The sequence below is a fragment of the Alexandromys fortis genome, unplaced genomic scaffold, assembly GCF_014885135.2.
Source record: "Alexandromys fortis isolate MF-2015 unplaced genomic scaffold, M_Fortis_MF-2015_v1.1 scaffold_72, whole genome shotgun sequence".
NCBI classification, from domain to species: Eukaryota; Metazoa; Chordata; class Mammalia; order Rodentia; family Cricetidae; genus Alexandromys; species Alexandromys fortis.
In genome coordinates this window covers 6,842,939-6,868,648 of record NW_026067969.1, presented here as the reverse complement: position 1 = coordinate 6,868,648, position 25,710 = coordinate 6,842,939, and the positions used below count along the sequence as shown (strand labels likewise).

The 25,710-nt window shown below is 48.6% G+C and overlaps 1 protein-coding gene across 15 annotated transcripts in view; it reads left to right on the top strand.

Annotated features, from left to right (window-relative positions):
* The window catches only part of Fnbp1 (formin binding protein 1), a 123,459-nt gene that overhangs the window by 31,670 nt on the left and 66,079 nt on the right, over positions 1-25,710 (top strand). For 13 of the 15 annotated variants that reach the window (XM_050154873.1, XM_050154870.1, XM_050154868.1 and 10 more), the window contains exons 2-4: positions 8,728-8,843; positions 17,253-17,309; positions 18,154-18,301. In XM_050154873.1, coding sequence (XP_050010830.1) covers positions 8,728-8,843; positions 17,253-17,309; positions 18,154-18,301 — 321 coding nt within the window. Of the gene's footprint in view, positions 1-8,727; positions 8,844-17,252; positions 17,336-18,153; positions 18,302-25,710 lie in introns of all 15 variants that reach the window. The other 2 variants (XM_050154872.1, XM_050154880.1) reach the window with 2 other exon arrangements.

Below are 25,710 nucleotides of genomic sequence, written 5' to 3'. Positions count from 1 at the left end.
AAAAAAAAAAAAACCAATAATAATAGGAATACTATTCACAAGCCAGACAAAGTGCCACACACACGCCTATGATCCCAGCACTTGTGAAACAGAGGCATGTCAGTCTCCAAGTTCGAGGCCAACCTGGTCTACATAGAGAGACTTTTTCTCAAAATGGACAAGTAAATAAACCTTAAAGAATTATGTTTGTTTATTGTGTTTGTGCACATATAAGCTCACGTATTGTGTGTATTGTGTGTATGCATGCTGGCATGGCCCTACAATTAGTTTCCTTGAAGTTTGTGATTTTGTAAGCAGCTGAGACATAGTTTATCGATATTTGGGGGGGGGCATGCATCTGTGCATTTGCATTTAGAGGCCAGCGGCTGATGTCAGATGTCTTCTTTAGTCGTTCTCAATCTTATTTTTTGAAACATGCTATATCACCAAGCTTGGAGCTTGCTAATTTTACAAAACTTGTTGGCCAAGAGAGTCTCCAGTCTCTTCCTCTCTGGTGTTAGGAGTCCAGGCCGTGGAAGATCCTAACACAGGTCCTCATTTTTGCACAGCAAGCACTTTGCCCACTGAGCCATCCCTACAGCCCATTGCTTACTTTTATTTTTTCGTAACTATGTGCACCACGTGCGTGCAGAAGCCCTTAGAGGTCAGAAGAGGGTGTTGATCCCCAGAAATACAGTTGTAGGCTGGAAACTAAGCTCTGGTCCTTTTCAAGAGCAGTAAATGTTCCTAATGGCTGAGCCATCTCTCCGGCCCTGCCTATCGTGGTGGTTTTTTTGTTGTTTTTTTTTTTTTTTTACGTTGAGGCAAGGTCTCTTGCACCCCAGGTTGCCCTCAAAGTTGCCTTGTAACCAAGAATGACCTTGAACTCCTGATCCGCTGACCTCTGCATCCCCAGTGCTGGGATGGATCCCAGGTATGTGCCTGTACCTGGCTCAGATTCACAGTCAAGCCTCCTTCCTTCATGTATGTGTTGTGATTGAATTCACACTTCAGCACATTCGTGTACAGCAGAATATTTGCATGTTTGAGTCAGAAGCTGATGAGTGGCTTGGCTTTCTTGAGACATCACTCTCACCTCAAAGGCAAGCTCTTGATATGTGGCAGCCGTTTTCCTGCACGGAATGAAGAGCAGCTGGCAATACTTGTTGCTAATTATAGCATTCTGGCTTCATGTAAAATATTAGAATTTGGGAGCCGGGCGGTGGTGATGCACGCTGTCTTTCTTCCTAACTCTCCTGGTCAGCAGCGGCTGCAGAAGGAACACAGAAACAGCCTGGCCTCTGTGAGTCGCTCTTCCTGCTCTTGGGCTTGGCTTGGAAACTCCCGTTTGTAAGCAGAAAAGCGATGTCATTTGCATAAACGTGGTGCACTTGTTATTGCCACAGACATGAATCAATAGATTTTCTTAAATCTCCAGAAATTCACATAAAAGGAATAGTAATAGATATATATAATCCTCTTAAAGACTCCTTAGAGGCCTCAATGAATTTTAAGAGGGCAAAAGGTCTGGAGGGCTACAGCCATGTGACCCCAGGGAAAAGGAAGGGCTTGTTTGTTACATTGTACATATGTCACTGTGTGCACATGGAGGTCAGAGGGCAAGGTGTGGGAGGGAGTCTGTTCTCTTCCACCATGTGGGTCTGGAGAGGGACTCAGGCTTGGAGGTGAGAGCCTTTATCTGCTGAGTCATCTCGGGCCACTGACTTTTTTACTTGGTTTTTGTTTTGAGATCTTGTTTGCCTTGAATGCCGGGTGATCCTCTATTTCAGCCTACCAGCTGCTGGCTCGCAGGCTGCGCCACTAGGCCGCCTTAAGAAAGCATAGATTCTCGAGAACAGTACCACCCGCACTGGAGCCTGGAATATTTTTTTCAAGGACCATTTACAATGTTTGCTCACAAAAGAGTCTTTTTAAGATTTGGAATTTCTTCTCATTAAATTTTCCACATTTTAGTCAAGAATGTAAGTGGGCCGGTTAGTTTTTCATCTGTTTTAAATCTTCCTCTGGCTGCCTTGTCCTGTGATAGTAGCCGCAGGGTGTGGTCCCCTCTGGGGTGCCTTAGTCGCCTACAGAGGACTCTGCTTGAGGCAGCAGGCATTCATTTTCTTGTTACTATTTAAGGCTTTATTGTGATGCTCCTCTGTCCCGTTTGATTCTGTTTTCTTTGTTTGGTTGTGATTTTTATTCTGTTTTGTTTTTTATTGTTGTTGGTTTTTTGTTTTGTTTTTGTCTGTCTGTTTTGAGACAGGATGTTTCTGTGTCTCTGTATAGCCCTAGCTGTCCTGGAACTCACTCTATAGACCAGGCTGGCCTCAAACTTGGAGATCCGCCTGCCTCTGCTCCCCGAGTGCTGGGATCAAAGGCTTGCACCACCTCATCCAGCTGGATCCTGTTCTTTGAGGAAGGACTTTGGTACAGTTCTCAAAATGTAACTTGGTAACTGCTAATTATTAAACATTGTTGAAGACTATGGAGTAGCTCAGCTAATAGAGAGCTTGCCTAGCATGCTCAAAGTCCTGGGTCTGATTGCCAAGACCAGCTTGGTGATGCGTGTCTCTAATTCCAGCGCACGGGAGGTTGAGGAGGATCAAGAGTTCAGGGTCATCCTGGCTACATAGGGAGTTCGAGGTCAGCATGGGCTACATAGAACATACCCTCTCAAAGTTGAAGCTAACGAAAACGTATTAGATGTCAGTTAAAGGTAGGTTAAGTTCCTTGTGGAAGGGTTTTTTGTTTTTGTTTGCAGAGACTCCTTGCTACAGAGCGTTGAAGGTGGTGCGTCAGGCAGATTGTCAATGGGACAGAGTGGAATCCAAGAGCAGGAGGAGCCTTTGAGAGCTTTCAGAGGTGATGGCCATGTAGAGAGAACTCAAGGGAAGGGGAGAGTTTTCTTTTGGTCAGTGCTGAGGCTAGAACCTTGGGTGCCACACTCTCTACCACTGAGGTGCAGCCTCAGCTCTATAGATAGATAGATAGATAGATAGATAGATAGATAGATAGATAGATAGATAGATAAAATAATAATAATGTTAGTATATTGTGTGTGCAGGTATGTTTGTGTCTATGGAGGTTAGAGGTCACCTCAGGTGCCATCTTCAGAATCACCGTCCTCCTACCCAGCACTGAGGACTTTGATTGACAGGGCCGCTGTGGATTGGACTCGGATGTTCGTGCTCTTAAGACAAACATGTTGTCACCCACAGAGCCATCGCCCCAGCTTTTATTTTTAAGCAAATCTGGTTGTTATGAAACTAGATCAAGAAAGGGTCACTGACCACAGAGCACTTTGGAGAAGTCCTGAGTGCTAAGAGCCGTTCATTCATAGCCGTCTCTTGAGTTCTTCGTGTATTTGCCTTCTCCCGCTGTTTACAGAGACCTGCCTTCCTGTTTACCCTGCTCATTCGCTCAACCACCCTCCTCTGTAGAGATAACATAAATAAATAATCTTCTGAGCAGCGGTTCTTAAAATGGAATCTGGGGAGGGGTGTGGAATAGATTGAGAACTAAAAAGCAATAAAATTGTAAGTCTTTGTTTCCCCTGCCCCCCCCTTTTTTAAATAACAACATTTTAAAAGATTGGTTATAAGGATAAGAGTTTTCCAGGGGTTATTTTTAGTGAGAGTCATTTGGTGGCAGAAGACTCCGTTGTCTTTAGCTGATATCGTTCTGTGCAGCTGGCTGGGCGCAAGACTAAAGCAGCTAAGCTAGATATGGTGACTGTTACATTTAGTACAGTTCACTGTCAGTTTGACCCCTGAGAAGGAAGTCTCAGTGGAAGGAAATGTCCACACCAGATTGCCTTGTGGGCATGATTATGGTGTCTTAGTTGTTAATTGATTTAGGAGGGCCCAGCCCATCGTGGGTAACACCATTCCCTAGGCTGGTGGTCCTGGGTCCTAGTATGAAGGCTTGGTCCCAGCAGCATCCTTCATGGTTCCTGCTTCAGATTCCTGCTTGAGTTCCTGCCCTGACTTCCTTCAACAAGGGTTGTGATCTGGAGTGTTAGTGGACTCCTACACTTTCTCCTCTCCATCACCTCTGGTCAGGGTGTCTTTTCACAGCCTCAGGTAGGAAACTGGGACACATGACAACTGACTCAAGGTTGATGCTAAAGCAGCTGAAAGCACAGCTCAGCTCCAATACTCAACAATACCACGTTGTGTTTGAAGAGGTTGAATCACACACAAGGAATCAAAAGACAAGAGGAAGCTTTTAGAAGGTGTGGCTATGTATTTGTGGGGTAGGCTGTGGCGATGGTTGGTCTCTTCCTTCCGACTCTTCAGGTTATATATAAGTGTATATAGCTTTTATTGTTGCTCAGAGTTTCATGATGTTGCTTAGACTGGCCTTGAACTCCTGGGCTCCTGTAATTATGCTATATCAGCTTCCTGAGATTATAAATGTCTATATCACTGTATGGCCTCAGGTAAACTGCTTCAGTGGGTGTACCCATCATAGTCTTGACTGCTTTGCTCATATTCTCGCTCCTCCCTCTCTTCAAGTGGAGTTTGGGAGCTCAGTCCAGTGCTCCACTGCGGGGCTCTACCTCTGTTTCCATCAGTTGCTGGATGAACTATGGTGACATTCAAGATATTCATATGGTCTTGACCATAGGGCAAGGCCAGTTCCGGCACCCTCTCCTCTATTGCTTAGGTCTTAGCTGGGGTCATCCTTGTAGATTCCTGGGAATTTCTCTAGTGCCAGGTTTCTTGCTAGTCCCATAATGGCTCCCTCAATTAAAATTCCTCTTTCCTTGCTCTCATTTCTGCCCTTCCTCCATCTCCACTCTCCTGTTCCTTCAAGTTCTCCTCCCCCTCCCCTTCTCCCTTCCTCTTCCCCTTTTCTCTCTCTACTCCCCCTACCCCCATGCTCCCAATTTTGTCTGGCAAATTTGTATCTTTCCCCTTTCCAGGTGGATCTATGTATGTTTTTCTTAGGGTTCACCTTGTTACTTATCTTCTTTAGGATTATGAACTATGGGCTCAATATCCTTTGCGTTACAGCTTTTATGAGTGAGTACATACCACCTTTGCCTTTCTGGGTCTGGGTTACCAGTCAGGATAGGATCTAATAGTTCCATCCATTTGCATGCAAAATTCAAGATGTCATTATTTTTTCAGCTCTGAGAACTCCTCTAATGTGTAAATGTGCCACATTTTCTTTACCCATTCTTCAGTTGAGAGGCATCTAGAGCTCACCAACTCCAGCTGGATAGGGAAGGAACCAGCATAGGCCCAAATTAGTTCCTCTGAATGTGGGTGACAGTTGCATTGCTGGGGTAGACTGAGGGGCCACAGGCAGTGGCACCAGGATTTTTCCCTACTGCTTGTACTGGCTTTTTGGGAACCTGTTCTTTTTGGATGTATACCTTGCTCAGCCTAGAAATAGTCGGGAGGGCCTTGGACCTTCCACAAAGCAATGTGCCTTACCCTCTCTGAGGATTGGATGGGGGTGGGGTGGGAGGGTGTGTAGATGGAATGGGAGTGGGAACTAGGATTGGTATGTAAAATGGGGAAAGATAGTTTGTTTTCCTTTTTAAAAAAATTTTAAAAGTGAAGAAAAGAAGATGTACAGCCTCTTTAAAAAGATTTTATGGGGTCTGGGACACCACAAGAACATGATTCACAGAATCAATCGTCTGGGACTCGTTGGGGTTTGGAGAAATCAGGGAGCCCATAGGGGTCTGACCTAGGTCTTCTGCATATATTATGGCTGAGTAGCTTGGTGTTCTTTTGGGACTCCTAACGTTGGGAGCAGGGGCTGTCTCTGACTCTTGTCTGCTTTCGTGCTTTCGGGACCCCTTCCTCCTACTGGGTTGTCTCATCCAGCTTTAATATGAGAGGATGTGCCTACTCTTACCGTAACTTGATATGCCATGCTTGGTTGCTATCCCCGTGTAGCCTGACTTCTTCTGAAGGGAAACAGAGAAGTGGATCTGGGAAGGAGGGAGAGAGGCTGGGGGGTGAAGGAGGGGAGGGGAAACAGATCAGGATGTAATATACGAGAGAAGAAAATTTTAAAAATATTTTGCTTATTTGTTTGTTTTTTGAGACAGGGTTTCTCTAGGTAACAGCTATCCTGAAACTTGCTTTGTAGACCAGGCTGGCCTTGAACTTGGAGAAATCCACCTGCTTTTCCCTCCTGAGTGCTGGGATAAAGGCATGCTCCCCCACCCCGCCAAATTTTATTTTTTATTATTTGATTTTTTTTGTTTTGGGATTTTGTTGTTGTTGTTGTCTTGTTTTGTTTTGTTTTGTTTTGTTTTGTTTTGTTTTGTTTTTTGAGACAGGCTTTCTCTGTGTAGCTTTGGAATCTGTCCTGGACCTTGCTCTGTAGACCAGGCTGGCCTTGAACTCACAGAGATCTGTCTGCCTCCCCAGTGCTGGGATTAAAGATGTGCGCCACTGTGGCCTGGCTATTTTTTATTATTTGTATGTGTGTGTTCATGAGTATAGATTTGGGCACGTAAGTACAGTGCTTGAGGAAGTCAGAAGAAGCCTAAGATCCCCTGGAGTTACACAAGGCAAAATGGAGGCTGAGACTGGAACTCACGTCTTCTACAAGAACAATAGGTCGTCTTAAGCACTGAGCTATCTCCAGCTCACCCGCACTCCTTTTTTGAGATGGGGTCCTATGTAGACCAAGCTGTTTTCAAATTTGCTGTGTAACTGAGGATGGCCTTAAACTTCCCATCCTCTTGCCCTCCCCTTCTGAGAGCTGAGGTCACAGCTGTGAGCCCTCACACCCGGTTCAGGAGGAACCTGAGGCTTCATGTGCGAGGCCAGCACTCCATCAACTGAGCTCTAGCCCCAACGCTGTGCCAGTGTCAGACATATTTCAGGGAAAGGGCTAGAAAGAGCAGCTGAAATGTGTTGTTTATGTATTGCTTTGCTTGTTTTGGTGAAACTAGGCAGGGCTTCTGGACACGCAGCCGAGACGTTGAGATGGCTGGTGGCCTGTGTTGGTGAAGTCCTGCGGCTGACCAGAGCTCCATCCTCTCTGAGGTTCCCCGGGAGGCAGCAGCAGTCTTCCCACCTGACCTAGCTCCAGATTCATCTGGGTTGCTCTAATGCATTCTCTGGCCCTGTTCCACGCTCTCCGGCTCCACTTCCTGGGCCATTGCTCCTGGCTGCTCTTGTGTGGTGCCGCCCACCCTCTGGCACTCCAATCTGTGGCTGTCCTTTCAGACCCGTCCACTCCCTGGCATCCTACTGTGAGCTCAGTCCATCTGGGCTTCAAGGCGCTGTTGTGCGGACCAAATGCTCGGCTCGCATGGCCAAACTGCATAGAGTCTTCCTCCCTGTAGGAACTATTCATTTGCACTCAGGAAGTAGAACCCAGGTCACCCTGGAGCCCTTCCCCCTTGTTTAGAGTTTGCAGCCAACAGGTCGCTTACAGTAGCATTTGCCAAGTGTCTCCAAAATGGCTCCCGCCTGCTCTCGTTTTCAGACCATTAGGACAGGCTCCTGCCCTCTGTCTCACATGATTCTATGCAGACCTGTGGTCACACTTTTGCAAGAGCGGTCTGTGCCTGCTAGAGTCCATTACTGTGCGCAGCAGACCTTGGATAACCTGACCCCACACTGTCTCCGGTGCAGTCACCTCTGCCCATTCCCTAGGGCCCTCCCATCCTCACCTGCACTCCAGGGGGACAAACCCACCAGAGTCTCTGCAGCCGGCACACCTGCCTGCCTTGCCCTTAGAGCAGAAACACCCAAGGCGAACGAGGCACTGCAAGGTGCGCTTTACCCCACTCAGTTTTGGTTCCCTGGATCCAACCACTGTTTGCGACACATAGTGTAGCAAAGTCCACACCGAACTGTTTTAATCATTTGAAAAACGCCAAATTTCATAACCCTTCCCCTACCACCTCCTCTCTCCAAATTTAAGCAGCTGGTTTGTCCTTTAAAAAAAAAGAAGCTGGGTGTGGTGGCACACTTCTTTAGTTGCAGCACTCCTGAGGCAGAGGCAGGTGGATTTCTGTGAGTTTCAGGCCAGCCAGGGTTATATAGTGAGACCCTGTCCCAACATAAAAGGAGAGGGCAAAGCTGGAGAGACGGCTCAGCTGTTAAAGGCACTGGCTGCGTTTCCAGAGGACCAGGCTTTGATTCCCATCACACATATGGCAGTTCACAACTGCCTGTAACTCCGGATTCAGGGACATGGTACACTTACATGCACACAGGCAAAGCACCCATATACATTTAAAAAAATAAGAATTTATTTTTTTATTTATTGTGTATTGTATACGAAGGTGTTTCAGTTATCTAGAAGGGGTTTCTGATCCCCAGGAGCTAGAGTTTTGCCTGTGGGTGTTGGGAACCATACTCTGGCCCTCTACAAGAGCAGCAAGTGCTCTTAACTACTGAGCCATCTCTTCTGCTTGCGTGCGTGTGTGTGTGCATGTGTGCATGTGTGTGTGTGTTTTTCCTGTCAGCTTTTGGTATCGAGACATTTTCCTTTGCAATGGAGCATTAATTATATATAGAAGCTGTGTGTCTAAAGGGGAGAGAGAGCAGGGATGAATGGGTTGCAGATCCTAACTCAGGACCATGCTAAACCAAATTTGGTAATGTTGATGCAACGCTCTCAGCAGAAAAGCCCCCAGTGTCATCATGGAAAATGTTCGCGCTGCTTTCCTGGATAGGTGAATGATGAAGAGGGTTGCTCCCTGGAGCTGGTGGCTGGAAAGAGACAATAAACTCCTCTCTTTCTCTCTTCAAACAGGATCAGTTTGACAACTTAGAAAAACATACACAGTGGGGAATCGACATTCTTGAAAAGTACATCAAGTTTGTCAAGGAGAGGACTGACATTGAGCTCAGCTATGCCAAGCAGCTCAGGTAAGGTTGCGGCTGTGGCCCTGCAAATACGAGAAAGAAAGGCTCATTTCTCTTTTTTATTAATTTTTTTTGTTACATTTATTTATTTGTAGGGCAGGGGAATGTATGTGCCAAGCACTTGTGTGGCAGTCAGAGCACAAGGAGTTGGTTTTCTCTCCTTCTGTAGTGTGGGTCCCGGGGATTGAACTCAGATCTTCAGGCTTGGTGGCAAGCCCTTTTACCCCTCCTCCCTAACATATGCTGCTTGCCAGCCAGATGCAAGCTTGATTTCTATTCTCATTTCACAGTGCGTGTGTGTAACCTTTTCTTCTAAAGTAATGTGTCACTGGAAATAATTGTTTTTTTAGTATAGAAATTGATTTTTCATAAGACAGTAAAAATAAAGAATGAAGCTTGTACTTGAGTTTGTTCAATTTTTCTGTTTGTGGCAAGGTCTCTGTAACCCAGGCTAGCCTTGCATTCACTATATAGTGGGGGCTGGCCTGAGCTCCTGCTCCTCCTGTGTCCACCTCCTGAGAGCTGGGATTGCAGGTGTGTGCCCACAATCCTGTTTCGTTGTGTTTTCTTTTGCTCTGTGTTATTCTGGTTTGTTTCGCAATGCTTCCTGTTCAAGTGGGGGTCTTGGGCCTCTAGGTAAACCCCCACTTTTACCCTATCCCTCACCTGTCACCCTGTCCTCTGCACCTGACCTCTAGGCCTGCCTGGGTCTTTGTTTTCTTTTAATGAATTTTAGAGAAGTTTGGCTATCAGTAAACTTCATATTGGAATATACACGTGCACAGAGAAGCACAGGATCCCACATGAAAGGCTCCCGACTAGCCCTGACTTGCCATCACTGGCGTGGATCAGTAGCACCTGCCTTGAGTTTCCTGTAGATGTGCACATTGGCTCTGATCCTTGAAAAATCAGACTTTGCAGGCGGGAGGTGCTCGCCTTTAATTCCAGCACTCGGAGGCAGAGGCAGGCAGATCTCTGTGAGTTGGGGCCAGCCTGGTCTACAGAGTGAGTTCCAGGTCAGCGAGGGCTACACAGAGTAACCCTGCCCCCCAAACAAACAAACACAAAAACTCTGACTTCCTTTGCCCCGCACTGGCTGGGAGGTTTGCTGCCCTGCGGTCATTTGCTTGTATTTCCCTGCTCCTTGTTTTCCTGAGAGGGCTTCCACTCTCTTGCCACTCATCAGCTGGTTGTTTCCGCTCATGCTGGGCTCCATTTTTGCTATTAAATTTTAATTACATTATTTGTTTATTGTGTATGTATGGAGAAGGTGGACATACCACTGCCAGCATCCTGTGAGGTCAGAGGACAACTTTGTGTTCTCTTCACCACGTGGGCTTCTGGGGTTGAACTCAAACCACAGACTTGGCACCAATGCCTTGGCCTGCTGAGCCCCCTCCCCAGCCCTCACAGGCCACTGGTGCACGTCGGGACTGTTTTCTTCGTTAGTGCAGGATTGGACTGGGGCTCACAGAGTGTACCTCTGCCTGGCTTTAGCAGTACTTGAACTAGCAGACATTCTCACTATTTCACTCTCCAGCAGGTGTGTGGGGTCCCAGGGAGCAGATCTGGCAAGAACTGTGATGGGGGTTTTAGGGTTGAAACCCAGGCTCGGGCATCTCCCACAAGCTAGTCTCGGTCGCTTATCCCAACACACCCATTAGAGTCGAGTGGGCCTGAAAGGCAGAGAAAGGATCTTTACTCAGTGTGGCCACACTGGGGAGAGGAACAGGGAGGTCCAGTGACCTCCAAGTCAGACTATGGGTCCTGGCGGCCCGGCGTTTAAATGGAAAGCAGGAATGCACAGGGTGAGCAGTCCTGATCCATCACCGCTCCGTTCATGTCGATGTCCTAGCTCTAGTGTGTCCTACGAGGTGGTCTGATAAGTTGTCAGAAGTTTGTGACATCTCAGTACCAGTCTTCATCCTATTCGTGAGTGTGGATGTGTGAGTGTGTGCATCTGGGAGTGTGTATGTGTGTGCGAATGTGTATAAAAGTGTGTGTGCATATAGGAGTGTTTGCGGGAGTGTATGTTTGTGTGTATGAATGTGTGTAAGGAGTGTGTGTGTGTACATGTGCAGGACTCCATGTGTGTTTGCACATGTGTGTGTATGCATGCATGAAGTGTGTACACGTGTATAAGAATACGCATGCCACAGCACAAATGTAGAGGTCAGAGACATCTCTGTGGAGCCAGTTCTCCCTTCCATTCTTATTTGCATGTTCCAGGGTTCAAACTCAGGCCACCAGGCTTACGCAGCAAACTTCTTTACCCACTGAACCATCTTGTTGGCCTGGATCAACCCAACTTTAGCTTTTCTCTTGCTCCAGAATGAAATTCCTTGGGAAATTTTAGTTGGAGGCCACTGTTAGAAAAGAATAATAGCACAAGTTATCCCCTCTCCTTCTGGGGAGCTGTGAGCTTTCCTAAACCTTTTGATTTATCTGGGAAATTTGTTTGGGATATAAAATTTTTTCAAGTTGTCACTAAAGGGCTTGGGACGTGGCTGGTACAGGGCTTGCCTAGCAAACACGGAGCACGCGTGGTTCTGTCTCCAGCATGATGTGAATGGGTATGGTACTGCAGGCACTCGGTGCTGCAGGTAGGTACTCGGTGGTGCAGGTAGACAGACCAGGAGTTCAAGGTCATCCTCCACCATTACAATCCAGGTTGCCACAAGGCTATCATTTTTGCTTAAATAAGCATCTCAGTGCTGGCTGTGGAAAACTCCTGGCACGACACATTCTGTTTACACTGAGAAGCTGGAATGCAGAAACCTAGAAAGTGTGTTTTCTACTGGCTGAACCCAGGCCAGGTTCTAGAACCCCACAGAGGTCTGGGTCTTACTACCAAATGACTGCTTCACGTTGGTTAGTCCTGATAGGTTGTCATTCGTGTGAAAATGGGTTACACTGCCTGGCTAAGCACTTGAGAGGCAGAAGCAGGCGGATCTCTGTGAGTTTGAGTCTAGTGGATAACTGACCCCGTGTCTTCAGGGAGGGAGGGAAGGAGGAAAAGGCAGAGAGAATGTGTACACCACAGCTTAGTCGTGGGTCTTCCCTCGGGGACGCTCAGTTTCGTGTCTTCATTTCTCTTTGGTTTCTTCCTGGTGCCTCAGTCCTTTTCACCGTGTGCTGTGGAGGTCCATCTGCAGCTTTCGTGGACATGGAAATGGCCCTTTGTCCTCCCTGGAAGCATCTTCCTTCCCTGGAGACCAGATGACAGTCTCTTGGGTTCCTCCCACGTCACTGATACTTATCCTAGCTCTTAAAGCAGCTGTGTGCAGCATCCAGTTCCTGTTTCTCTCGCCCCAGTCTGTGCTCTCTCCTTGACCCCCAACTATTAGGCTTTAGCACCTATGGGTGTAGCAATCACTCCCTCCCAACCGTGTCTCTCCAAGCTGTTTCCATCTCTCCCAGACTCCGGAAGTGGATTATGGAAGCTCCCTGAGATTTCTGACCAATGCCTGCATCCACACATGTCTGAAAGCACTGGCTCAGGTTCCACCCGTCCACCTCTCCTGTGACTGTGTGCCTCCCCCCTCCCCCCCAGCTTAGGGCAGATGTTCGAGAGTCCTGTTAGCGTCCTCTCACCTCCCTCACCAGGTCATCAGGACAGACCGACCATCTACTCTACTCCCCATTCTGACACAGGATCTGGACCCTGCTTGTTGGCACCATGCTACCCCTGGGTCGCCATTGTCTCTTGCCTGAATCGTTACCCATTGAGTCGCCTTGCTGTTCCCTGTCTGCTGGCTTCCTACGAAGCAGTCACATTAGTTCCTCAGCAGTTCCCCATTTCTTTCTAAGTCTCCAAAGTTCTTCCGACAAATGCCTAAAAGCCTTGCTTGCCTGGGCTCTCCTCTGGCCATGCCATTTTCCTTTTTAAACTTGGTGGATGCCTGCATGGCCTTGGTGGGAAAGGTGGGGCCAGTCAGAGCACCTTCCTTGTGGAAAACTTGACCTTTTCTGAATCAGTCCATGCACTGTGACCATGAGTCCAAGCTCTGCCTGGATGCTGGGCATGCTGTCCAGTTATGTTCCTGTTTGGGCGCTGTGGTTACCTGGCTCCTTTCTTGTGGAATTTGATAAAGCCCGGTGTGTTTATTCATTCACCACTAGTGTGTTTTTGCCCAAAGGTCCTTTCCCGAGTCCGGCATTGCTCTTCCCGTTTCGCTCGGCTCTGCCAGCTCCATCCCCTCTATTGCTGTGCAGGTTTGTGTTTCAGGTTTGTCATTAGCGTGAAATGCTCCAGGGAGGGGGCGAGTTGCTTGTTTCTCTGGTGTGCTTTTCATTTTCCTCCAGCTTGGGTTTCCTCCTCTTTCCTCCTTCCTTTCTCCTTCCTTCAGTGCCTGACCAATCTTTTCCCGGTGGGTCTGCTTGACCTAGAGAGTTTGGCCAAGTGGCCGAGCTCATCTTCTAGGCCCTAGTGCTGGGGAGGCAGTCCTGTGTTTGCTTCACAGAATTTGATTTGGGGCACATCATTCTCTGGGATTCGTCTCTTTCAACTGTAAAACCTTAATAGTGAGAAGTTCCGCCTTCTGAAGGGGTTGAGTGACTTTTCTCATCGCTGTGACCTATAGGAAGGAAGGGTTTGTTTGTGCTCGCAGTTTAGAGGGACACAGTCCGTCATGGTGGCGGAGCTTGATGCAGCTGGTTACAGTGTGGCTGCAGTCAGGAAGCAAAGAGGCGAATGCTGGTGCCAGAGTCCCTTTTCCTTCAGTCTGGGCCCCCAGCCCATGGCATGGTACTGCCCACATGCAGAGTGCCTCTTCCCTCCTCCGTTAAACCCCTCTGGAAGTGCCCTCCCAGACGCACTCAGGGGTGTACTTACTCCATGGGGACTCTACCTCAGGTCATGCTGACCATGAGGATAACCTGCCACAAGGACTGAAGGAGATGAGGTTGAGCATCTTTCAACTGACTCCCAGCACACCCATCTTATGCTGATGGCCCTGGAAGTGACTGCCCCTTAGGTTTTTTATTTAGATGCTGAAGCTGAAGGGTTTCTCCGAGAGATGGCTGGGGAAGGGGTCCGACCTAGGGATTCTGAGTTATTGTCTGTCCTGAAACTCCTTGGCTGTGGACTGAGTCGTTCAGGAGAAGTGGCCTTGCTCCTGTGGAATCCCTAGGTTTATGAGGCTTCTGCATGCCTGCAGCTTGAGGCCTGAGGAGTGGAGACCAGAGGCTAGCCCACAGATGGGAAGGGGCAGCATGGGTATTGTCAGGGCAGCTCCCCTGTCCCTAAGTGTGTCCTCCCTGTTTGAACTGACTCAGAGCTGTGGCCTTACTTCCCTTCTTGTGGTCAGGTGGGTGGAATCAGCACCTGTTCTAAGCTGCCTCCAAATCATGCATCTCTGTTTTCAGGTGCCCCTTTCCAAAGTGTGTGGACTGAGGGTAGGCATCTTGCTGCAGCTCTTCATTGTCTAATAATGCAAACCTTCCCCACTCCCCCGTCTGTCTGTCTCTCTCTCTGTCTCTCTGTACCACTGAACTACATCCTGGTGTGTGTGTGTGTGTGTGTGTGTGTGTGTGTGTGTGTGTGTGTGTGTGTGTTTCATGACAGGATTTCTCTGTGTAGCTTTGGAGCCTGTCCTGAAACTCTCTCTGTAGACCAAGCTGGCCTCGAACTCACAGAGATCTGTCTGTCTCTGCCTCCTGAGTACTGAGATAACAGGTATCCACCACCACCACTTGGCCATTTTATATTTTATATTTGAGACATAAAAGCCCTGGATATCTTTGAACTGACTCCACAGTCCAGTCAGGCCTTGAATTTAGGATCCACTTTCCTAGACTTCCTAAGTAACTGGGATTACCAGTCAATGCCTCCAGCCAGGGTCTTGGTCACCTTCTATGCAGTCCCTTTCCTTTGCTGGGAAAGCACCCTTCTCCTGCCACCGTCATCCAGATATCTTGTGGTTCAGAGAAATAAAAGGAAGAACAGCCCCAAACATTCCTGGGCTCCACCCTGGCCGTCTTGGTTCAGAGCACCTGGAAAGGGGCCCAAAGATCCGCTTTGAAAGTCTCCCGTGGTTCCTAGCATTGGCTGGGCCTCAGCCAGCAGCCTCATGAACTCCTAGTCTCCTCTTCCCTTCTCGTTAGTCTTCCCAAAGAGCTGGTTTCATACAGGATGCACACCCGTTCCTCAGCGGAGCCCACCAATGTGAAAGTGATGTTTTAAGGGCTTCCCTGCATGCTTGTTTTTGTTTAAGAAACAAAACAAACAAACAAAAAGCTTAATACAAGGCCAGGAAGCCTGTCCCTAGTCAAGGGGTTGGGAAGGGTTTATAGAGAAAAGAACCTGGAACTTGGAGCTTTGGAGCTGCCTCAGTGGGTAAGAATGCATATTGGTCAAGCATGAGGTTGTGAGTTCAAATCCCCAGAACCCACAAAAATAGCTGGGCATGGCCTTATATGTCTATAGTTTCAGAGCTGCAAGGTGTGGAGACTTTACGGTCATTGAGACTTGCTGACTGCCAGCTTGGTTCCAGCTTCTGTCTCAGGGAAACAAGGCAGAGAGAGGGAGCTCAGGACCCTGGCTGCTTTGTGTGTATGGATGCTTGGATGCGAATATACCACACATCACACACACTTTGCAAAAAAGTTGGGGGCGGGCATGGTGGTGCATGCTTTTAGTCCCAGCATTCAGAAGGCAAAGGCAGGTGGATCTCTGTGAGTTCGAGACCAGCTTGGTCTGCATAAAGTGTTCCAGGCCAGCCAGGGCTACATAGGGTCTCAACAGAATACCACTCATGACAGATCTTTCTCCTTACTTGGGAACTGATGGTAAACGGGGAGTCTCACGCCTGTGGGTGCACACGATGGCACACATTCTTAGTTCTAGCAATCTGGAGGCAGAAGTAGGCAAATCTGTGAGTCTGAGGCCCTCCTGGCTATATATTGAATCCTGGGGAAAATAGTACCCTTTTTAGTGGGCTTGATGGCCCGGGCTGTCATCCCAGTACTCAGGAGCCTGAGACAGGAGAATCATCACAAATTCAAGGCCAGCCTGGACTACAAAACTTATTTGTTTGTTTAAATTTTTATTTGTTTGTTTATTGTGGGGAGGGCAGCTACAGAGCACATGTAGAGGTCAGAGGTCAACCTGTGAGAATCAGTTCTCTCCTTCCACAGGGCAGGTGCTGGGTACCAAACTCATGTCATCAGACCTTGTGGCCAGTGAGCCCTTTTGCTGGTCCTTAGGAGCAGCCCTTGCGCATGTAGTAGATTCAGCTTCCCTCAGTTTCATGTAGCATGGAAATTATTTTTGTGGCTGTGCAGGTCTGGAAGCTAAAAAGAGAATGTGGATTTAAAGAAGTGACTTTGTTTAACTTCACAGTTTTGGGAATTTTTATGTGAGGTGTTTTAAGTTTGTAAGTTATGGCTAACAAAGGAACGGTTACTATTTCAAACTGCACTAAAAATACCTGGAGGGTAGTCATGGGACTCTTCAGGGCGCCCAGCTCCCACACACAAAAGAACCCACGTTCACCCTGACCACTCTGATTATCCCCTCCGAGCTGGCTCTGCAGTGACCTTGTCCCCTCCAGCCTGGCTCTGCAATGACTTTGTCCCCTCCACCTTGGCTCTGCAGTGACTTTGTCCCCTCTGAGCTGGCTCTGCAGGGACTTTGTCCCATCCAGCCTGGCTCTGCAATGACTTTGTCCCCTCCACCTTGGCTCTGCAGTGACTTTGTCCCCCAGCTGGCTCCTCAGTGACTTAGTCTTACTACATGCATCTGAGAGGATCTCTCCTTATGAAGTGCTTCTCCTCCCTTCTCCCCCTCCAATACGCACCCTTACAGAAAATCTGTGTGTATTAATCTGCTACATACTCACATGTCTATAGAAGAACAGTCTATGTGTGTAGGTGTATGTACAAATCACAGAGGTGAGTCTCCTGTCATCTGTTGGACTGGCAGTTTTTAAATATTTTTTATTATCGTGTATGATGTGTGTGTGAGGGGGTGTTGCCGTGGCACGCGGAGGTCAGAGGGCAGCTCTGTGGAGTCGGTTCTCTTCCACCATGTGGGTCCTGGGGATCAAACTCAGGCCATCAGCCTTGGTGCCCAGCTGCCTTTACCCCTGAGCCATCTTGCTGGCCCCACAAATTTTTGTTGTTGTTGTTTTGTTTTTTGAAACAGGGTTTCTCTGTAGCTTTGGGGCCTGTCCTGGAATTCATTTTGTAGACCAGGCTGGCCTCGAACTCACAGAGATCTTCCTGTCTCTGCCTCCCGAGTGCTGGGATTAAAGCCGTGTGCCACCACCGCCTGGCCACAAATGGATTTTAATTGCGTAAGTTTTGGAATTTTTAATTTTTAATAAACTAGGAAAGCACACAGGTCTTCTTTCATTCCTGACTTCTCTGTGTGTTTCCTAAGAAGGTGACAAATCTGTATTTTTGTCTTAGGAATCTTTCAAAGAAGTACCAACCCAAGAAGAACTCAAAGGAAGAAGAAGAATACAAGTATGTCCGCTGCTGGCGGATGTGTGGTGAGATGTGTGTGCTTGGTGCTGGTCGTGGGGGAGGGGCGGGAAGTGCGTGCTCACGAAGTCCCAGCCCACCTTCCCGTCTGTGCCATTTTTCAACTTTCCGGCGACAGTGAGAACACTTCCTTTACCTCCCTGGCCCTGAGCCACTCTACCCGCTCCAGACAGGTTCCATTGAAGTGAATAAAGAGAGTTTCAGGAGGCCCTGCAAGCCTGGACAGGCAGCCTGGGGTATAAGCCTCTGAGGAGGGGCTCAACCTTCTTAATCCTGCGACCCTTCAGTACAGTTCCAGATGTTGTGGTGACCCCAGCCATAAAATTATTTTCATTGCTACTTCATCACTGTGATTTTGCTTCCTGCGTGAATCATAACATAAACATCTGATGTGCAGTTACTGTGAAAGGGGTTCGGACCCACAGGTTGAGAACCATTGTCCTAGCTTCGGCTACTCTGTCCTGTAGAGTCAGAAGCCTTCATGTTCACCCACTGTGCCTGTCTCAGTCAGCAGTGGTGGGTCATTGTACGTGGTGGAAACAGCGCCTGTGATGTAGGTCCAGGGGCCTGGTGTGTTTAGTAAGCACGGGAGGGTGGGTTTAGGACCATCTCTGGACTCGGAACGAACGGAACCAGATACTGTGCTGCACGGAACACCTGGGGCCGTGTTTGTTATAATTAATTCCGAGCCGTTGTGTAATGAACTGGCAAGCTCCCACGGGAGGCAGGTGCGGAGCAGCCGGATTTTAATTAATCTTTCCTCGTGGACAGTGTGTGAGGAGGGAGGTGGGCTCCTCTGAGGAGAGCCGGTGTGCTCTCTCCTCAGGTACACGGCATGCAAGGCGTTTCTTTCCACCCTGAATGAGATGAACGACTATGCCGGGCAGCATGAGGTCATCTCCGAGAACATGACATCACAGATCACGGTGGACCTGATGCGCTACGTGCAAGAGCTGAAGCAGGAGAGGAAATCGGTAATGTCTTCCCCCAAAAGATGGACGGGGTGTTTTCCCATCAGATAGCCACATGGAGTTGGGGGTGGTGTCTGTACTGTCTGTACTGCTAGTGCTGGGGAAGCAGGGGCAGGAAGTTCTCTGCAAATGTAGTGACCACATGAGTTCCACATCTATAAGACTGCATAGTAAGACCCTGTCTTAAACAAAAGTGGGGTTTGGGGGCAGATGTGTACCGCACACCTTAATCTCAGCACTTGAGCAGTAGAGGGGGCAGGTGGACCTCTGTGAATTCAAGACCAGCCTAGTCTATATAATGAGTTCTAGACCAGCCAGGGTGACATAGTAATACCCTATCTAGAAGAAAAAACAAAAAAACAAAACAGGGGCTGGAGAGAGGGTTCATTGCTTAAGAGCACTAACTGCTCCTTGAAGAGGACCCAGGTTCAGTTCCCAGCACCCACATGGTGGCTCAGAGTCATCTGAAAATCCAGTTCTAAGAGGTCTTCTGACCTCCTTGGGCACAAAGCACAAATGTGGTACACATGTGTACATTCAGGGAAAATGCTCATACACATAAAATATATATAATAAAATTAGAATCAGGTGTGATGGTGTGCATGGAAGGCAGAGGCCAGCAGGTTGGAAATTCAAGGCCAACGTGTGTGCGCGCGCGCGTGTGCATGTGTGTGTCTATTACGTGAGTATACTAATTCATGTCGTGATGTATGTTTAGAGGTCAGAAGACAGCTTGGAGGAGTTGATTTCTTTATTTGCTGAGCTTCTTACCTGAGCCTGTAGTTGTTGTTCCGTCAGTGGAAGCTCACAGGGCCCACTTGTTAGGCCTCTTGTCGCATCCACTTAGCTGGCCTGCATGTCCACAGCTCCAAGACTGAGGAACCAGCCGTGTGTTGGAGCCCTAAGCTTTACAACATTCTCTACTGAACCAGTCATCAAGAAAGGCATTTTGCTTGTTCGTTTGTGATTTTTTAGATAGAGTTTCTTTGTGTTGGTCTGGCTGTACTGGAACTCACTCTGTAGACCAGGCTGGCCTCAAACTCAGACATCCGCCCGCCTCTGCCTCCTGAGTACTGGGATTAAAGGCGCTGTATTTTGTGAAGCCACTGGGAAGCAGTGGACAGAGCCGAGCAGTATAAAGATAAAATAAATACACGGGCTCTGGCGTTGGCCTGGCCTGTTGCCCTGCTTGTGAACTCGCCTGACCTTTGCAAAGCTTTCCATCTTCATCCTGTTTAGGGCTCTGCTGTGCTCTTGCCACTGGCCCTCTCTGCCCACAGTTTAGCACTGTAGCTGGCTCCCCAGACTGAAACTGCTTTTCCCTGCTTAGCAGGTGTCCATTCCGTTGAGTCAGAAAATGGGAAGTGCCGCAAGCCTCACCCCTCCCCCATCCCTCTCCTCCAGCTGTGTAGTTCCTGGCTAGCTACTCTGTACTCTGACCTCAGGGTCTTTGTGCAGGGTTTTCTCCCTCAGAAAGCCTTTGCCACACACCTCAGGGCCTGTTTCTCCCGAATGAAAGTCTCCTTCTCCGAGCAGACTTTCCCATCCACCTCACTTCAATTACCAGGTTCCTCTGGCCTCTCCCACTTCACCTTCCCTTGCTTTGCAATGTTTTGTTTATGTTTCTTGCTTTTTGAGTCAGCAGGGTTTCTGCATGTAACCGCTCTAGCTGTCTGGAACTCACTATATATAGACCAGATGGCCTCACAGATATCTGCTTCCTCGGCCTCTGAGTGCTGGAATTAAAGGTATGGGCCACCATGTCCACAGTTTTGACACGTTTTTTTAAAGAGAGAGACAGAGTCAGAGTTGGTTTGTATGTATACCACATGTGTGCAGAGGTCCCCTGAAGCCAGAGGAAGGAATCTGATCCCCTAGAAACTGGAGCTAACTGGCTGTTGTGAGCTGAGCCACCCGACATGGGTGCTGGGAACTGAACTCAGGCCCTCTGTGAGAGCATCCAGCACTCTTAACTTCTGAGCCATCTCTCCAGTTCCCAGCTTTACTCTTTGCATACTACTTAACAGTATCTAGATTTGGGGGGTGGGGTATCTAGTTGATGGGACCTTGTGCATATGATCACACACATCCCCACTAGCCCCTGCCCCCACAGCAGCATGAGGTGTATGTAATTGCTGCTGTCTTTTCTCCTCCCCCACACGGAAATGTCTGGTCTTCCAGGACAAGGACATCCTTGCCTGCCTCATAGGTCAGCATTGCAGAAGAAGGGTGTGCAGAAGTGCCAGGCAGAGAGAAGAGTAGCAACAGCTGGGAAGTAGTGGGTGTGGCCCAGGGCTGGGAGTGGAGTGCAAAGGAGAGCACTTTCCTTTCACCAGTGAGGAACGGGGTGCGGCTCAGTGGTGCACACTTGTCTCCCCTGTACAGAGCCCCGGCTTCCATCCCTAGTGCATGTGCATACTGCACATGCGCGCATGCACACACAAATACACACACACACATAATGTGTTAATGTCTACTTAGTTCTAAGGGTTTATAGATAAACCCTTCATATGCCTTTGCTACCTTGTAAATGGATAATATTATTTATTCATTGTTAATTATCTTTTTATACACTGTTATTGTTATTCTTAAAAAATGATCCCCGGGCGGGTTGGCGGAGCCCGCCATGAGAAAGCGGCTACAGGAGGGCACGCGCCGCGCCCACGGTGGCAGCAGGTAGCAGACACGTAAACACAGGAAATAGCCATAAGTATTTATTAAGGAAGAGGGAGAAAGAAAGAAAGAAAGAAAGAAAGAAAGAAAGAAAGAAAGAAAGAAAGAAAGAAGAGATAAAAGGAGAGAAAAGAGATAAAAGAAGAGAGAGACAGAGGAAACGCGTGCGCATGCCAAGGAAGCAGAATGAGGAAGGGTCCCAAGATGGCGACGGGCAGGTCAGAGGTAATGGGAGTGGGCGTGACTAGGGCAGGGACCGAAAGAATAACAGTTATATTATCTCTTAAATCATGTTCCTTAAAAAGTTTTTTGTTGTTGTTGTTTAAGATTTATTTATTTTAAGAAGACGTTGGTGACACACACCTTTAATTCCATAATTTGGGAGTTAGAGGCAGGTGATCTCTCAAGTTTGAGGCCAGCCTAGTCTACAGAGCAAGTTCCAGGATAGCCAGTACTATACAGAAAAAACCCTATCTCAAAAAAAAAAAAAAAGACTTTTTTATTTTATGTGTATGAGTATTTTACCTGTCTGTGTTTATGTACCTGGTCCCCAAAGTGGTCCAAAGAGGGTATGGGATCCCCTGGAACGGAAGTCACAGACTGAGCTACCACTTGGGTGCTGGGAACTGAACCTGTCTCCTCTGTGAGAGCAGCCAGTGCTGTTACCCACTGAAGCCTCCTTTTGTTTTCAAGGAGTGTCCCCAGTCTCTAGTCCAGGCCTGGCAGTCATACGGTCTGTCAGGAGGATCTGCAAACACAACTCTTATTTGTTGAAGCCGGCTGCAGTTAAATTAGACTGACATTTAAGTACGTTGCGAAATCTCAAGAAATACTGGAAAGAGTGTCTGTCAGCAAATACATATTTGTGGTGTTTTCGTATGTGGTGTTGTGATGTCATCTCTTCTTTCCTATATCTTAGCCACCATTCTTCTGAAGGAATGCATAACTCCTTGTGGTCACACAGGCCCTTAATCCCAGCATTGGAGGGGGGGTTGAGGCAGGAGGATTACAGATTGGAGAATGGAACTGAATACTTAGCAAGACACTGCCTCAAAAAGTGTGTGTGTGTGTGTGTGAGAGAGAGAGAGAGAGAGAGACAGACAGACAGACAGACAGACAGACAGAGACAGAGAGAACCCATGACGGCTCAGTGGATAAGACCTCAGCCCTCAGTCCTGATGTTTGGTCTCCAAGACTCACATTGTGGAAGAAGAGACCGGACTCCTACATGTTGTCCTCTGACCTCCACAAACAGGATGTGCACACACACATGGATACAAAATAAATTTAAAAAATAGAATAAAAAAGGCAGTGCCATGAACTTGCTTGGGAGAGAAAGGAAAGAAGATCATGGACTCAAGATCTTCCTTGGCTGCACAGTGAGTTTGTGGCCAGCTTGGACTGCCAGAGATTCTGGCTCAAAAACAGCGAGGTGTGGTGGTGCACACCTTTAGTCCCAGCACTCGGGAGCCAGAGGCAGGCCAGTCTCTGTGAGTTTTAGGCCAACCTGGTCTACATAGCAAGTTTCAAGGCAGCCAGGTCTAGTCAGTGAGATCAAAAAGTTGAAAGGGTTACATCCGGTTTGTTGATATACTGATGGTTTGGGAGGTTGGTTAGCTCTGCACTCACTTCTAGAGCAGTAACTGACATTGGCTGTGACTTCAGGTTAACCGTCCTCAGTATGAGGTCTGTGATGTTATCCGATGCTCAGGAGCCTGGAGCATAGGGAGGCAGTGCGGGTCTTTGGGGTCACACAAGGTCCAGCTGGGGGAGACACCCAGGCAGCCTGGACCTCAAGGCTAAGCGTGGCTGCCCACATGCTTTGATTTCATTAGTGGTTTTCCTAACTTACCCACAAGGCCACAGATTGCACGGTGCAGCCCCTGCCTGCAGACCTTCTTCTCCGGGTCCCTGAGTTTCCTTAGTGGCACAGGTCAGAGGATATCATTCCCTGGTTTCTGCTATGATCAGAACAAGGCCCCACAGACACTTCAGTCTATCTTAGAAGCTGGATGGCACTGGTTTGCAGGGCTCTGCTGGTGGGAAGACAGCTTCCTGGAGTCTGTTCTCTCCTTCCACTTTATGTAGATACAGGGATTGAAGTAGGGCACCAGGTGTGTGCAGCAGGCATCTTTAACATGCTGGCTGAGCCATCTCAATGTACCGCAGTTTACACCCTCAATTCTCTTAGTTGTTTTCTGTGTGTCCTCTGGAAAACGGATTGTTTTAATAATCAGATCTTTCTGTTCTAGCCATTCATTCATAAATGAATTTATAGCTTCTACTCTGAGGTGTGTGTCCGGCCCAGTTTGTTCATTGCTTAAGTACTTTTTTATTGTTTTGTTGGTTTGTAGCTTACTGGTTCTGAAGTCAGCTCTTTTTAGCCCTTTGTTTTGAGACAGGGTTTTGCTATGTTCCGGGCTGTCCTGGAATCCTTGACTCTAGTTGACGCTGGCTTTGAAGAACTGGGGCTCTAAAGGGATAGCAGGCTTGCCCCACTGCTCCTGGCTTAGCCGGCTTGCCCCTGTCCACCTGGGTTGGGCTTGTCCTACTGCTCCTGGGTTAGCGGGCTTGTCCCTGTCCACCTGGGTTAGCGGGCTTGTCCCACTGCTCCTGGGTTAGCCGGCTTGTCCCTGTCCACCTAGGTTAGCGGGCTTGTCCCACTGCTCCTGGGTTAGCCGGCTTGTCCCTGTCCACCTAGGTTAGCGGGCTTGTCCCACTGCTCCTGGGTTGGCAGGCTTGCTCCACTGCTCCTGGATTAGCGGACTTATTCCTGTCCACCTGGGTTAGGGGACTTGCCCCCCTGCACCTAGCCTAATGCTTTCCTTTGTGGGAGGTGAGATTGCCTTCCCACCCCACTGAATTCCCAGTGAGCCAAACTCAAAGCAGGAGCACTTTGTGCCTCCTGGTTTACGGTCCTCATGTATTAGATTAACAGACTCCAGCAGAGTTACAGATCGGGTTCCAGGCCTCTCTGAACCCATCACTGAGACCTAGCTTATCTGAGGTCTAGGTCATGGAGTAGATGACAGACAGTGCCGTTAATGACTCTTGTGCAATGCAGGGACTCACTGGAGTTTTAGAGACCGATTGAGCTCTGCTTTTGTGTCCGACTGGGGTCTGGCACAGTGAAACCCACTAATCTCTTGGAAGGAATTTGTAGAGATGTGGGGCTTCCACTCAGGAGCCCAGATGGTCTCACCAGCCTGAGCAGAGCGGCAGGCACCCTTCCCTCTGCAGCTGGAAAATCGGCTTCATCGATCACCAGGTCCTGAGCATTGCTTTCCCCAGTAACTCTCTAGGAAGTCGTAGAGGAAGCAATTATGGATGCCTTTAGTGGCTTTAGAAGCTTTCACAAGCTCGGCAGACACCTGCAGAGGGCCGGAAGTGTTTAGATCATTAACCGTTTTCCCTGAGACTTTTTTTTTTATTGGTTTTGATTGTTTGGTTTGCTTTAAGAAAGGGTCTTTGACAGTCCTGGCCGGCCTTGAAGTCACTAAAGGCTAAAGATGCCCCTGATCCTCCTGCCTGTCCCTCCTAAGAGCCAGGATGGTAAACAAGCAGAGGCTTTCCCCATATATAGGGAGCTGGGGATGGAGCCCTGGCCACTGAGCCACATCCATGGCATGAGCCAAAGAAGTGTAAGCATCATTGTTTATTGGGGCAACAGGCTTCCTTGACAGGATGTTTACATTTTTTCCTTGATTTTATGTGCTTAAAAAACGACCAGGACGTTCCTTCTCTCTCTCTCCCTGCCTCCCTCCTTCTTCTCTCCCCTCTTCCTCGCTCCCTTTCTCTCCTTTGCTTTCCTCTCTCCCTCTCTGACAATACTGGGATTGAACCTAGGACCTAAGGCATGCTAGTCAAACGCTCTACTTCTGAGCTAGAGCCCCCCCCCCCCCCCGTATCTCTTGTCTATCATACAGTCCTGGTGGGTCAGCAAATGTTCTGAGCTTAGATTTTTTTTCTCCACTCATCATCCCTTGTGTCACCTAGAGGATGGCACTGCACCTCCTCCCTCAGCTCTCTCCTTCCATGCTGGCTCTGTGTTTTAGTCACTGCCAGGCCTGTCCCTCTCCCAGCTGTTCCTCGTCCCGTGTGTCCTGTACTCGGCAGTCACCTGACTGTCTTCCCCATCACGCCGATCCAGGAGTGCCACTAACTACCCTTCTAGTGATTCGGGCAATCACGCTCACCTCGGCTCTGGAGACCATCCAAGGTCAAGGCCCAGTTTCCCTCTTCCTTTTCCTTAATTCAGGCTCAGATATGGCATCTCAGAGTATCTGCAGGTTGCTCGTCACTGCAGAGGGCCATCCCCCAGCCTCTGGGACTCAGCCATGCATTTCATTAGCCTCTGTTCCAGGGTTATCCCAGGCTGCCCTTCTCCCGCACCCTCTCTCTACGCTCCCTTACTCTGTCCTGGATCTAATGAGCTTCAGGCACGGCGCACTCTGGTGTCACACTGCATGCCCTGTGTCTAGACCGTCACCACGTGCGCCTGGGCCCGCACTTGTCCTCTGGTGCGTGACGGAATTTGACAAGACGACCTTTCAGCCATGCGGCACTGGAGGTTTCTCTTTTCCACCTGGCGCCCCCATAAACCCATCATGGAGGTGCTTGCTGTGACCTAGAAGCAGTAGTACTCCTGGAAGAGATGGGGAGAAATGTCCTTGGAGTCTGGGAAGGTCCTTGCCTCACTGGAGTTAACCTAGGGTCTGCGAGGATCGGGCCTCAAGGCA